The sequence below is a fragment of the Hippopotamus amphibius genome, chromosome 1, assembly GCF_030028045.1.
Source record: "Hippopotamus amphibius kiboko isolate mHipAmp2 chromosome 1, mHipAmp2.hap2, whole genome shotgun sequence".
NCBI lineage: Eukaryota > Metazoa > Chordata > Mammalia > Artiodactyla > Hippopotamidae > Hippopotamus > Hippopotamus amphibius.
Genome location: NC_080186.1, coordinates 109,710,390 through 109,724,849, shown reverse-complemented (window position 1 = coordinate 109,724,849; position 14,460 = coordinate 109,710,390). Strand labels below are relative to the sequence as shown.

The 14,460-nt window shown below is 44.6% G+C and overlaps 1 protein-coding gene across 1 annotated transcript; it reads left to right on the top strand.

Moving 5' to 3' along the window:
• Positions 1-4,190: 4,190 nt before the first annotated feature.
• Positions 4,191-12,170, top strand: LOC130835060 (myomegalin-like). The gene is made up of 7 exons (XM_057706310.1): positions 4,191-4,197; positions 4,697-4,936; positions 6,289-6,405; positions 6,961-7,185; positions 8,327-8,472; positions 9,557-9,695; positions 11,961-12,170. The coding sequence occupies exons 1-7, from the start codon at positions 4,191-4,193 to the stop codon at positions 12,104-12,106; spliced, it is 1,020 nt and encodes a 339-aa protein (XP_057562293.1). The 3' UTR covers positions 12,107-12,170.
• Positions 12,171-14,460: the final 2,290 nt, after the last annotated feature.

The window sequence follows — 14,460 nt, the reverse complement described above, 5'->3', positions numbered from 1 at the left end:
GCTAGTATTTCCTTGAGTATTTTTGTATCTATATTCATCAGTAATAGTGGCTTGTAATTTTCTTTTTTGTGGTATCTTTGTCTGGTTTTGGTATCACAGTAATGGTGGCCTCATAGAACGAGTTTGGGAGTGTCCCTTCCTCTGCAATATTTTGCAATATTTTCAGAAGGATAGGTGTTAACTCTTCTCTGAATGTTTGATAGAATTTGCCTGTGACACCATCTGGTCCTGGGCTTTTGTTTGCTGGAAGTGTTTTAATCATAGTTTCAATTTTAGTAATTGTGATTGGTCTATTCATATTTTCTATTTTTTCCAGGTTCAGTTCTGGGAGATTGTACCTTTCTAAGAATTTGCCCATTTCTTCTAGGTTGTCCATTTTATTGGCATATAGTTTCTTGCAGTAGTCTCTTATGTATCTTTATATTTCTGTGGTGTCCATTGTAACTTCTTTTTCATTTCTAATTTTATTGATTTGAGCCTTTTCCCTTTTCTTCTTGGTGAGTCTGGCTAAAGTTTATTAATTTCATGTATCTGTTCAAAGAACCAGCTTTTAGTTTAATTGACCTTTTCTACTGTTTTCTTTATCTCTATTTTATTTATTTTTCAGAGGAGAAATAAATAAATTTATGTGTAAGTTTAGGTTGTTTATTTGAGCTTTTTCTTCTTTGCTGAGGTAAGACTGTATTGCTATAAACTTCCCTCTTAAAACTGCTTTTGCTGTGTCCCATAGGTTTCGAACCATTGTATTTTTGTTTTCATTTGTTTCTTGGTTTCTTTTTTTTTACTTCCTCTTTGATTTCTTCAGTGATCCATTGGTTGGTTAGAAGCATATTGTTTTGCCTCCACGTGTTTGTGTTTTTTACAGTTTTTTTTTTCCTGTATAGCTGATTTCTAATCTCATAGTGTTGTGATCAGAAAAGATGCCTGATATGATTTCAATTTTCTTAAATATTTCAAGGCTTACTTTCTGGCCTAGCCTGTGGTCAATCCTGGACAATGTTCTGTATGCAATTGAGAAGAATGTATATTCTGCTACTTTTGGATGGAATTGCTCTATAAATATCAATTAATTCCATCTGGTCTAATGTGTCATTGAAGGCCTCTGTTTACTTATTGATTTTCTGTCTGGATGACCTGTCCATTGATGTAAGTGGAGTGTGCCCCACTGTTATTGTGTTACTGTTGATTTCTCCTTTTATATCTGTTAACATCTGCCTTATACATTGAGGTGCTTCTATTTTGGGTGCAAATATATTTACAATTGTTATATATTCTTCTTGGATTGATCCCTCGACCGTTATGTAGTATTTTTCTTTGTTTCCTATGACAATTTTTATTGTAATGTCTCTTTTGTCTGATATGAGTATTACTATTGCAGCTTTCTTTTGATTTCCATTTGCATGGAGTATCTTTTTCCATCCCCTCACTTTCAGTAAGAATGTGTCCCTAGATCTGAAGTGAGTCCCTTGTAGACAGCATATATATGGGTCTTGTTTTTGTATCCATTCTGCCTGTCTGTGTCTTTTGGTTGAAACATTTAATCCATTTACATTTAAGGTACTTATTGATATGTATATTCTCCTTGCTGTTTTGGTAATTGTTTTGGATTTGTTTTTGTAGGTCTTTTTTCTTCCCTTCCTCTTTTGTTCTCTTCTCTTGTGACTTGATGATTATTTTTAGTGTTGTGTTTGGGTTGATTTTTCCTTTTGTGTGTTTGTATATTAATTGTAGATTTTTGATTTGCAGTTACCATGAGGTTTTGAGATAGCAGTCTATATATATATATATATATATATATATATATATAAAGATTGTAATCAAATTGACAAAAATTAAATTTATATATATATAAAAATCTTTATATATATAAAGATTGTTTTAAGTTGCTGGTCTCTTACTTTCAAATGCATTTCCAATATCCTGCATTTGTACTCTCCTCACAATTGCTGGTTTTGATATCATATTTGTGTGCAGATGATTTCCTACCTTTACAGTATGCTTGCCTTACCAGTGAGCTTTCCCATTCATAATTTTCTTTTTTCTAGTTGTGGCCTTTTCTTTTCTGACTAGAGAAATTCCTTTAGCATTTGTTGTAAAGCTGGTCTGTGGTGCTGAATTCTCTTAGCTTTTACTTCTCTGTAAAGCTTTTGATTTCTTTGTCAAATCTGAATGAGAGCCTTGCTGGGTAGAGTATTCTTGGTTGTAGTTTCTTCCCTTTCATCACTTTATATATATTGTGCCACTCCCTTCTGGCCTGCAGAGTTTCTGCTCAAAAATCAGCTGATAACCTTATGGTGATTTCCTTATATGTTATTTGTTGCTTTTCCCTTGTTTCTTTTGATATTTTCTCTGTCTTTAATTTTTGTCAGTTTGATTACTATGTGTCTTAGTATGTTCCTCCTTGAGTTTATCCTATATGGGACTGTCTGTGCTTTCTGGACTTGGGTGATAATTTTCTTTCTCATGTTAGGGAAGTTTTCAGCTGTTATCTCTTCAAATATTTTCTCAGGTCCTTTCTCTCTCTCTCTCTCCTCCTTCTGGGACCCCTATCATGCGAATGTTGGTGCATTTAATGTTGTCCCAGAGATCTCTTAAACTGTCCTAATTTATTGTCATTCTTTTTTCTTTATCCTGTTCCATGGCAGTGATTTCCACCATTCTGTCTTCCAGCTCACTTATCCATTCTTCTGCCTCATTTATTCTGGTATTGATTCCTTCTAGTGTATTTTTCATTTCAGTTCTTGTATTATTCAACTCTGTTCTTTGTATCTTCTAGCTCTTTGTTAAACATTTCTTGTATCTTCCCAATCTGTGTCTCCATTCTTTTTTCCAAGATTTCAAGTCCTCTTTACTGTCATTACTCTGAATTCATTTTCAGGTAGATTGCCTATTTCCACTTCATTTAGTTGTTCTTCTGGGGTTTTATCTTGTTCCTTCATCTGGAACATATTTCTCTGCTGTCTCATTTTTTCTAACTTTCTGTGTTTGTGGTCTTCTTTCTGCAGGCTGCAGGATTTTATTTCTTCTTGCTTCTGATGTCTGACTCCTGGTGGGTGAGGTTGGTCTAGGGGCTTGTGCAGGCTTCCTCTTGGGAGTGACTGGTGCCTGCTGACTAGTCAGTGCAGTTGGGTCTTGTCCCTTTGGTGGAAAGGGCCAGGTAAAGGGGTATGTTTAGAGGCAGCACTGGACTCCGGACAACTTTATGGAGCCTGTCTGCTGATGGGTGGTCCTTTGTTCCCATCCCCTTGGTTGTTTAACCTGAGGCAACCCAGCATTGGGGCCTGTAGGCTGTTGGGTGGGACCAGGTCTCAGTGCCAAAATGGCAATCTCCAGGAGAGCTCACGCTGTTGACTATTGCCTGGGGCTTCTGCCACCTGTGTCTATGTCCTCGCAGTGAGCCACAGCCAACCCCTGCCTCCCCTGGAGACCCTCCAAGACCTGGAGGTAGGTCTGGCCCAGGTTCCTATAAAGTCACTGCTTTGCCCTGGGTCACAGTGCTCATGAAACCTTGTGTGCCCTCTCTAAGAGTGGAGTCTCTGTTTCCCTCAGTCCTGTGGCGATCCTACACTGAAGCCCCACTTGCCAAATGCTCTGATATCTCCTCCTTCCTATTACAGACCCTTAGGCTGGGGAGCCTGACATGGGGCTCAGAACTCTCACTCCTATAATTATTTTAATTATATTATAATATATAAAATAATATAATTGTTTTCCAGTTTGCAGGTCTCCCACCCACCTGATATGGGGTTTGATTATATCATGAAAGCATCCCTCCTACCATCTCGTTGTGGCTTTGTCTTTGATGCAGAATATCTTTTTTGGTAGGTTCCAGATTTTTTTTGTTGATGGTCATTCAGCAGTTAGTTGTGAATTTGGTGTTTTCATGAGAAGAGGTGAGCTCAGGTCCTTCTACTCTGCCATCTTGTCCTGCACTCCTCTTCATTTATCCCATTTAGTGGGAATATTCACATAGCTCATTGCAGAAATATTGATGTGTTTGGTTAAGGCCTGTGGCCCTGATGCAACTGGGTACATATATTATGTGGTATATGCATCCTACTGCCTTGCTAAAAACCAAAACAAATTTTACCTTTTTAAATACATTTGACTTCAACATTTTTAGATGAGCACTTATGGTCTTGTAAAATATTTCTTAGATCTCTTCTTCCCCCAGTACATAGAAACAGGCTATGAGTGGTGAGTGAAGGTAAAAAGAACTTGAGAAGTCCAATTAGTTATGATCCCTGCTCTGTGGTACCCCACTCCCATTATTATTTGCTGCCCAAAGGCCTGATGTCTTCCTCCTGTCCTTTTGATTACTAAATGTGGAGGTCATCCATCTCCTTCTCCTTCAGCCCGTTCCCTTCTCTAGTTCGGTATTGATCTCCTTCCCTAGAAGACCCTGCTCTCTAGCCTGCAAGACTAAGGTTAATAAGGAGATGAAATAATAGGCTTGACTTCATCTGCCAATCAAATGCTCTCTAGATGCACAAGGGTCATTTGAGCCTCAAGGAAACTCCATGCTGGAGTGTATGCCATTTCAGTGTGTGCCAGAGCCCACACAGGAAAAGTGACATCTGTCATAGGTGTGTTCCTGGGACCTTGGTAGGAAGGAATGTCAGAGAGGAGTGTTCTGACAAATGCTTGGAAATATTTGGTTCAGTGCCACCAGACTCCCTCCTCTCTCTACTTTCAGCTTACACCTGGGATGCCTGTCACCAAGTCCCTTTGGGCAGTGACTTGAGCCGCCTGGTGGCAGAGATCCGAGCTTTGAGAGGGCAGCTGGAGCAGAGCATTCAGGTGAACAACTATCTGCGACTGCCCCTTGAACAGCAGTTGGATGGTGGTGCCAGCAAAGCCAGCCTCAGCCCCTCCTCTGTTAACCAGAAATTCCCCAACAACACTGACCCTGGAAACAAGCAGCTGCTCTTCCAAGGTAGGAAGGAAAAGGAAATCAGCAAGCCCTCAGCCGATGAGGAGGTCCCCAGGATGTCTGTGGTGGAAGGGACAATCTTACTTCTTCCACACTCCTTAAGATCATGGTGAAATCGAAGATGCTTTGATACAGTGCCTGAGATGATGGGATTTAGGGTCAGATCTGGCTCCAGATTCTGAGTTTGCCACTTACATGCTGTTTGCCTTGGGAAAAGTGTTTAAACTCCTCAGGCATTTAAGCCTTAGTTTCCTCATCTTTAACATGAAGATATGTATAATATATACTGTGCATAGTTATATGGAGCATTAAATGAAATAATTTACAACTGCCTGTCACAATAAGTACTCAACAATTAACAGCTATATATGTTAATGCTTATTCCTTATATTTGCAGAGTGCTTTAAAATTTACCATGTTTTCAGATAATTTTTCAAATAATTTCATCAGAGCTAGGGCAGGATTTACTATCTCTGTATTTCACATGAGAAAACTTAGGCATTGAGACAATTAACTGACGTGCTAAGGAGTTAAGAGGCCAACCCAGGATTCGAAGCAGAGGTTTTGATTTCCTGTCTGTTCCTTCTGCCTCCCTATGCTCTGTCTTGGTATTGCTTCTGCTCCCTCTCAGGCTTTCCCTTCTCAGTGCCTCTGCGCAACACCAGCCAGGACTCATCCCCACTGGCTCAATCACTCCTCCTCCCCATCCTACAGCACAGAGGCCTGAGCTGGAAAGCAGGTTCTAAGTCACAGTTGCCTGAGCAGAATTATTTCTGTCTCTTCAGATATTTTCCAATTACTCCCCTGGAGGATTGCTGTCTGGTCTCCAATAGGGCACCTCAAATTCACCAAGGCTTATGTCTCCTATTCTTCTTATACTACTACATGCCTTCTAGTATGTCTCCCTTCTTATACTACTACATATTTTCTAGTACTGACTCACCAGAATGGTGATTAGAGTGCTGAGTTTAATCTGCCCATAAATCCATTCATTCTTTGATCAAATATTTTTAACATGTATACTGCATATATTTATGCATATTTATATTTAATTACAAAGCATTGTATTAGACATACTACATACAATATTATATTCAAATCTGGGGTTAGAAAAATATACCTAATAATGTTTCAAACTAGAAGTTGCTTTCTCATGGAACAGCCCTCAATTATAGGAACTTGATCCAAACTAAGTGATTTGTTTGCTATTGGTTTTGATTGTGGTACATGGGTGATGATTTTGTAAGAGGAGAGTCATGTTGCTGTAGACCCCAGTGGTGAAAACAGGCTGTGCATGTGTTTGGGGAGCAGTGTGTTCCAGGGTTTCTAAAGTTGTGGTTATTTGTACTCCCTAGATTCAGTTGCCTCCCCTCCAGTTCGGGATGTGGGCATGAATTCTCCAGTTCTGGTCCTCCCCAGCTCCTCTTCTGCTGCTTCTGGCTCAGGGACCACAACCTTCAACAGGAAAAATGGTAAATAGGGCAACTATGGGATTCAGGGTCTAATGATGGAAAATGACACTGCAAGTAACTTTTGGTTCTCTATAGGCACATTATCTGAATTTAGAGATTTTTCTCCACATGTCCCAAGGCCTTTAGCCCTACTCATTCCACCTTCTGTGGCTGCCTTTTTGGTCATTTTTCTTCTTCCTGTGGTTTTCCTATTGCTCTGGTATTGTTTCATTGCACTATAATCTCTTCCTTCTTGAAAGTGCTCTCTGTATCCAGCTTAATTTCCTTGTCTGTGTCTTCTCAACCCCCAAATTTAAAATTTTTAAATATCTGTCCTGAATATTTCATTTGTCAATAAGGATAAAATTTGCCTCCTGGCAATTTTATCATTATGAGATGATGTAAGAAAGATTATAAAAATCTAGAACCCAGAATATCTATGGACTTCACACTTGTACTTTCCAAGACTGTCATTCTTGTCTGTGGCCTCTTTCACTATCTGATGTCCCTTTTGGATTGAACTAAGGATGACTATAAATAACAGTGTATTCTGTGTTATTGTGGTTTTATCTTCAGAGCTGGGTTTGGATGCTTCTCCAGTAATGAAGAACCCTCCCAAGCTGGAGGGTGATGCTACTGATGGCCCCTTTGCCAATAAGCATGGCCGCCATGTCATTGGCCACGTTGATGACTATAGTGCCCTAAGACAGCAGATTGAAGAGGGCAGACTGCTGGTCAAGAAGGTAGCATCCCTCGTGAGATCAACCTGCAACTTCCTTGGCCTTGAAGCTCTAGGCACGGAGATAATCACGTTTGAGCTCTTAGGTGCACCTTTTCCTTAGGCCGTTTCTTCTTCTGATTTTAGCTCCTTCTCCCACTATTTTTTTGCCTGCTCCACATCTCCTACCAATTGAGGATACATTTTCCATTTAATCTAGCTAGGCCTTTCATCTTCATCTGCTAATTTCACTACAAGCTCTGTTCTGGTTCCAGATGCAGCTGACTTGATATTTCCCCTCAGAACCACAGAATAGCAGGTGCAGCATTGCCATCCTCATCAGTAGAGCACATTAAGCATCAACATACATGCAATGCTGCACCCAGTACCCTTTGGTAGCTTATTATCTGCTAAAGTCACGCTGGCATATGACCATCTGTGGGCAGCATAAAATCACTTAATCAGTTGGCTGGAGATGGAGAATCTGCATCCATATGGGCAGATGTGTAGAAGGGGTGAGGAGCGTGGCAGACTGAGGAGGGGAGGAGAGCAGGCAGCAAGGTTTCTCAGAGCCCTTTCCCAGGGAGAGATCCAGGTACCAGCTGCTTTGCTATCTGAGCTACTGGAGATGCACAGGCATGCAGGGACAGCCCTGCCCCCTGGAGCCCCCACACTAGAGAGGGAGCCCCACACCATACAACAAGGAGCTCCAGGCAGTGTTAGAAGTGCTCTGGGTATGAGGGCATGAACCCAGAATCAGCTATTATCCCAGGCAAGGAAAGTAACAGGTTCATGGGGTGGGGGGTGCCACTAGGGAATGTTCAGGTACTCTGGGAAGGAGAACATGCCAGGTAAAGCGAGCGGCACCTCAGTCCTTTGAACCACAAGTGGTGCAGCCCATTTGAAGCATAAGGTGTGATTCAGGGAAGGGCAAGGGGGACCAGTGCAAAAATAGGGACCATAGACTCTTGAGCATGAAGCAGGACTAGAAGCTAAAGAGTGTGCGGGAAGCTGGAATCAAATGAATTCTTGCAAGTTGGGTGGTCCCTCCTGAGGTCAAAGAACCTTGGCTTCCAGGTTAGGAAAGGATTTCACAGGTTCAAGCAGGCCCATGTCCATACCTCACTCACAAAGGAAGCTGAGGCCTGGGCTCAGCAAAAAAAAAAAAAAAAAAAAGTGATCTCTCAGCTGCAGGGATGCCCATGGTTACCACCCTCTTTTCCCAGGTGATGGGCAGTGAAGCCATCCATGAGCTCAGGAGCAGTGCCAACGCCCTGCACCACCGGCTGGAGGAGTCCACCTCCCTCCTCACCATGTTCTGGCGAGCAGCCTTGCCAAGCTCCCATGGCCCTGCGCTGGGTGGCAAAGTGGTAAGAAGCCAGCATTCTCTACTGGATCTACCCCCAAATATCCCCTGCCTCCTTGGTCGGCAGATCTTGAAGATAAGGAGCCAAATGGTCAGTTGGAACAAAGGGCACTTGAAGAGAGTGTCCCTGGAGGGAGGGAGACCTCTCCTCTGTGGTGGCTGCTTTCAGTGCAGCTCTGACTACATCCCCTCTCCCCCACCTCTGACCCCCAGGAGAAGTAATCAAAGAGGAAAAGGAAAGGACATGGAGGAGGCAGAGACATGAGAGCCCTGGTAACCCATAAATGTTCCATCTCTTTAACTTTCTGAAGTCTCGCTGAGCTGAACTTCAGGGCCGTGTTAAAACATCAACATTCCCTTTCCCAACCTAACCCCACCCCCACCCCCAGGTCCACATCGTCAGGCAGGATCACAAAATGTCACCAGCAGTTGCCCAGCCTCTTTCAGCCCCCCACTGGAATCCCAGAAAATCACTTAAATCTGCATCTCTGGGTCAGGCCTGGGGAGAGCCAGCCTCCCCAAGGTGCTCTCAGACCTCAGGCAGCTCTCTGGTTGGTGAACTTAGATAGGCAGGTTTGAGAATCCCTCCCAGGGGTTCTAACTCCAGACTAAAATCACTGACACTTTAGGGGACTCATTTATGCTAAGTCCAAGGACGGAGTGTTTTCCCATCTTGAGGTTCCCAGATACATTTACAAACTTGCTGACTCTCTCAGGTCAGACCTGTCTCTCAGGCATAATATTCCTAATGATCAAGTCTTACTTGTGATGCCCAAGTGATATAACCATGTCAGCACTAAATCGGAGCTCTTGTTCACAGCTGGGTTTCAGTGTGGCCTGGAGTCAGGTTCTCTGCAGCAACAGGCGTGTAGCCTGTGCTAATCTGCACGGGGGCTTCCAGGTCCTCAGTGTTCCCACCTCATGGCCCAACCTGAGCCATCACCAGCTGGAGGGTTTGAGAGGCTTTAACGAGGGGAATCTGATCCAGAAATAGTTAAGAAGATTGTAGAACCCTATTTAGAGTTGTAAAGAGCCACGAAACACAGGGTGCTTATGCCTTCTGACAGAGAGCCTGTTTTTCTTCCCAGGGAGAGTCCATGAAAAGGGAGCTTCTGGAACTGAGAACCAAACTATCCAGACAGGAGAGTCTCCTTCAGAGCACAGCTGAGCATCTGAAGACCGCCAACCAGCAGAAGGAGAGCTTGGAGCAGTTCATCTTCAGCCAGTGTGGGTGCTCCCAGCCAGGGAATGGGGCAGGGAATGAGGGGACCCTTCCAGGCTCCCCACTTGTGCTGTGAATGGACAGTGACCAGAGAGCCTAGGGGATGGGGGAGACTGATATGATGTCCCTGAACCTCCTGTGCCATCAGTAATCATGGAGGCAGAGGAGGGGATGCGGGCAGTTGAAAGGGGGCAGGTGGCAGGAGACCCCGAGCTGAGTGGCCAGTAAGACAGGCTTTACGAGAGAGTAGCACCGACATATGTATACTACCAACTGTAAAATAGATAGCCAGTGGGAAGTTGTTGTATAACAAAGGGAGTTCAACTCGAGGATGGAAGATGCCTTAGAGGACTGGGACGGGGAGGGTGGTGGGGACTCGAGGGAGGGTGGAGGGGGAGTCAAGGGAGGGAGGGAATACGGGGATATGTGTATAAAAACAGATGATTGAACTTGGTGTACCCCCAAAAAAATTATAAAAAAAAAAATACAGGCTTTAGAACACATAAGGCAAGTATAGGCCATGCTGGTAATTTTGCCTTTGGGGGCTGTTTTGTTGTTTCAGTGACCAGGACACATGATGTTTTAAAGAAGGCAAGGACTAATCTGGAGGTAAGGAAACCATTGCAACAGTCAGAGCCATAGAGCCCACCCCAAACTTATTACCATGTGTCATCAGAGTGTGCAGGTGATCCTTGACCTGCTCTGACCTTCCAGGAGGAGATTGCTGGTCCATCTGTAGGAGCACAGGTCCTCAGTGAGCATCCCTCTAGATTCCATCCCCATCAGCCCTCCCACTCCAATCGGCAATCTCCCCTGACCTCTCAGTTGACTCTCACTTTGCCATAATCTTCTCTCTTTATCCCAATTCTCTTTCTTTTATGCCAGGTCAGGAGTGGGGAGAAATGCAGTTCAGTTGATTATCGAGGTCAGAGGACATATGGAGTCTGCCCTGTGAGCTTTCAGTAAAGGGATCCTGAGGGCACTCATGTGTTCTGGGGTTTCCTAAACCACTATGTGAAAAAATCATGGAAAGATGCAACCTAATAAGTTGATTTCACTGCACACCATTGGGCTGAAAACAGCAATTTAATGTTGACATATTTTTCTTTAAGCAACAACACAAAAGAAAATCGTTGGGTTTTAGTGATCTAAAAGAGAATTTGGTAATAAGTAAAAACTGAAACTTAAAGGGAAAGATATTATCTATATGGTAGACATTTCTCTACATTCATTTAAAACACTAACATATTCTTTAGCAACCACTTTGAAGAAAAACTTGAGGTCTTAGAAATGGCTTAGAAATCAAAATTAAACCTTTTACCTTGGACTTTAAAGCTTTACCATAAGCAATTGAGTGTATTCCTAGGAATGTTCGTAAATTGTAACCTAAGGGAATGTTGACCCCACAGTGTGAAAATAGTTTGGGCCATAATTTAACTCTGTTTTTTTGTTTGTTTGTTTTGGTTTGGATTTTTTTTTTCTAATTTCTTCTGTTTTTCTCTGTAGATTCCTTTCTTTCCTGAGCCTTTCTAGAAGAATACTTATAAGATTGCCTCTGTAAAGCCTTATTCCTGTCCCAGCAAAGGTAACCCAACAGCCTCTCTTACCCGCTGGCTTCCCCAGTTTGGAAGTATCCTTCCCACTTCCACTAGGCCATTGGAAAGATCCCAAAGCCTGGGTTCTAATCCCAGGCTTCTCACTAACTGCCTGTGTGGCTTTGTGGTCTCTCACAGAGACCCAATCTCTATGAGCCCACTGACCATCATCTGTAAGACGGGGCACTAGACTTAGATGAACTCTGAGGTCCCTGCTGACCTGGCCCCTCCCTCTCCTCATCAAGTAAACAGAACGTGAATGTAACAGGGGGACCTCCATGCAAAATGTCCTCTCCTCCCTACAACAGGCTGTCTATATGTGCCTGTTTCATACTAAGCACGTCTTTTCCTGAGCAATCACAAAAGCCATCCTTTTGCTCCAAAGTGAATTGGAGAGTGAACTGGAACCTGAAGAGGGGGTGGTAGGATCTGGCCACCTGGTGTGCAGTGGCTTTGAGCAGAGATATGACCACAGGAGGTGGTGGGAAGCTTGTCCTCTAACCTGGTGGCACCAGTTGCTCCTCCAGACCTCAGCCCACCCCTCAGCTCATCCTCTTGACAGGCTCTCACCATGCTTCTGGCTTCTGTCACCACTCAGCGCTCGCTCCAGCCTCAGTTAGCCACCAGCAAGGCCTGATAATGGACTCAATTTGATTGTGTTCTTTTGGCCTCCAGCTGAAATCCCTAAGGGCTCTTCCATGCACCCCAGTCCTGTGACCCTTGCCTTCCAGGAGCCAAGCAAGAAGCGAAGCCACCAGAGGTCCTCCAAACAGCAGGAAGGATGGGCCTGCCCCCCTTTTTCACAGCTCCCTGTCTGCTGAGGAGGATCTGGGCCCCCCTCCTCCACACCTGCTGGAGGGTCTGGAAGGAGTCACAGATGTGGCCTGGTGGTGCAGGGTGAAAGGCAGAGGGGCTTTCCTGCAGTTGAGGAATAACCAGCCAAGGACCACTGGGCCCAGCACTAAGCAAAACAGGCACAGTTTGTAAGGACCTTGTGACACTGCTTTGAACACCCAAGGGGCATGGGAACCAGGAATAGTACATTTCTCACCCCTCATCATCTATCCTCAGAAGGTCAACTCAGGGGAAATGGGACCTGCTCCCCAGCAGTGGAGCATGTGGTCCCAGCACTGGAGCGCCACGCCAGATCTAAAAGCACAGGACTGAGCAGCAGTGCCCTGCAGGACAGTGTTGGCAGGGCCCTGATGACCTGACCTGGGTCAGTACAGCTGGGTCACAGTTACACTGGGGGTCCGTCTACACGGCAGCACCTGAGAGCTTTGAATCCACATGGTGAAAGGGATGACTTCCAGATGCCATCTCATGCTTAGCCTAGATCTCCTATTTCTATTCTATTATGATCTCCAAAAAGTGTACTGACCTTACTCTAAATATGCTGTCCAATTTTGTCATCCCAAATTTTCTCTGCAAACTGGGGACTGATGGCCACACCAAGCCCACTGAAAGTCTTGTGTAAAGCAAACCAGTGATCATTTTTAAGTGACATGTGAGGGGCCCCCAGTTGTGCTAAAGCCTAGTCTGTGTCTCCACAGTGCTTTCGAATGTGTGTATGTGTGTATAAATGTATGATATATATTTATATATGTTGCTATAGCGATATGTTGAAGGCTAGCATAACTGGTGGACAGGGTCAGTGAGAGGAAATGAAACAGTCTTTTTGGTGGCTATTAAAGCAAAATGTGTATAAAGAAATAAAGTTTTCTTTACCTGCTTAGTTTCTAATTTCTATACCAGTCCTCAGGGCGAAAGTGTAGAAATAGGAAAGACAAACTGTCATTTAAAAGCTCACCATCTGAAACAGAATCAAAATGGTGGAGGAGGTGGATGTGGTGCTCCCATCCCCCACAAACACATCAAAAAATACATTGACATGTAGAGCACTTCTCACTGAAAACTGGCAGAAGAACTCCTGTAAACTAATGCTGCAAGAAAGATCTGCTTGTAACTGGGTAGGACAGAAGGAAAAAAAGAGAAGAATCAGGTCAGGACCTGGGTCCCTGGGAGGCATCTGCAAGGAGGAAAGGGTTCACAAGGGTAGACCCTGGCTCTGGGGAGTGAGCAGGTAGAATCACAATCTGGGTATCCCAGTCATGAGATCCTATATGGATTGGCCAGGCCCCCTTGCCTCTTGGGACATCTGCTGAGACAGAAGGTTTGGAGAAGGCTAGACTCTACTCACCAAGAGTACATGCTGGCTTTGTCAACAATCAGGGCAGAGAGTCTTGCATCAGGAGCACCTTCCTTGCTGTACTTCCCAATCCGAAGGGGCAAACAACCTGGCCCCACTCACTCCGTGCTACAACCTGGCACAAGATCTTGGCAGTGACTCAATCTAGCTGTACAGAGACAGACCAGGATACATGGGGTGTGACCCAAGTGTGGCCTCAGATGCCATAGTCAGCAAGGGCTCAGGGTGACAGGTGTAGACGTGGTGAACATTAGTGTGGGAGGTGGCAAAACAGGAGTGTGCAAGGGCCAACCAATGAATCTTGAGCAGACAGGCCCTGGGAGAAGACATGATCTAGCTAGGCAGAGACAGCCCAGAGGGCCTGGGGTGTGGTCCAGTTGGGGCTGCAACAGCCATTGTGAGCACACTCAGGAGTACACAGTGGTTGGGCTTCCAGCTTTGCACTAGATCTGGGGCAGACAGGTCCTGGGTGAAGTCTGCCAGAGAGGCAGCCTAGATCTCAGGTGGCAGTGCAGCCACCTCAATCCCTACAGTCACAACCCCCCAACTTCCAGCCCCAGCTCACTCCACACCACAGTCTTACACTAGATGTGGAACAAACACAATAAGGACACCATCTTGGGCTGCCTCTGAGTGGAGCTGTAGATGCCTACACAGGTGGAGAATAGGTCCTCTGTGACCACACAGGCCTCACTTGCTTCAGCACTCACCTCCTTTGGGGAAGGGCATGTACCCAAGTGCAACAGAGTCTGATCAAACTCAGCCCTCAAGGCTTCTACTTCAACAACTGGAGAGCACACCCGGCCCCTGACCAGGCCATGACATGGTGCAGAGAGGAAGCTCCACCTCACATCCAGCACAGGCTATAGATACTACACCACCCATCACACCCTGCTAACAAGGGGATAATGGTCAGCACACACAGAGGAAAGGCATGGCTGGCATCCCTACTGAAACCAGCTCTCA

Bases quoted from the DNA above. Each gene is read 5' to 3' on its own strand.
- LOC130835060 (XM_057706310.1), top strand. The intron at 6,406-6,960 runs GTAAATAGGGCA...TTTTATCTTCAG, and splicing joins AACCTTCAACAGGAAAAATG to AGCTGGGTTTGGATGCTTCT. The intron at 8,473-9,556 runs GTAAGAAGCCAG...TTTTCTTCCCAG, and splicing joins CTGCGCTGGGTGGCAAAGTG to GGAGAGTCCATGAAAAGGGA.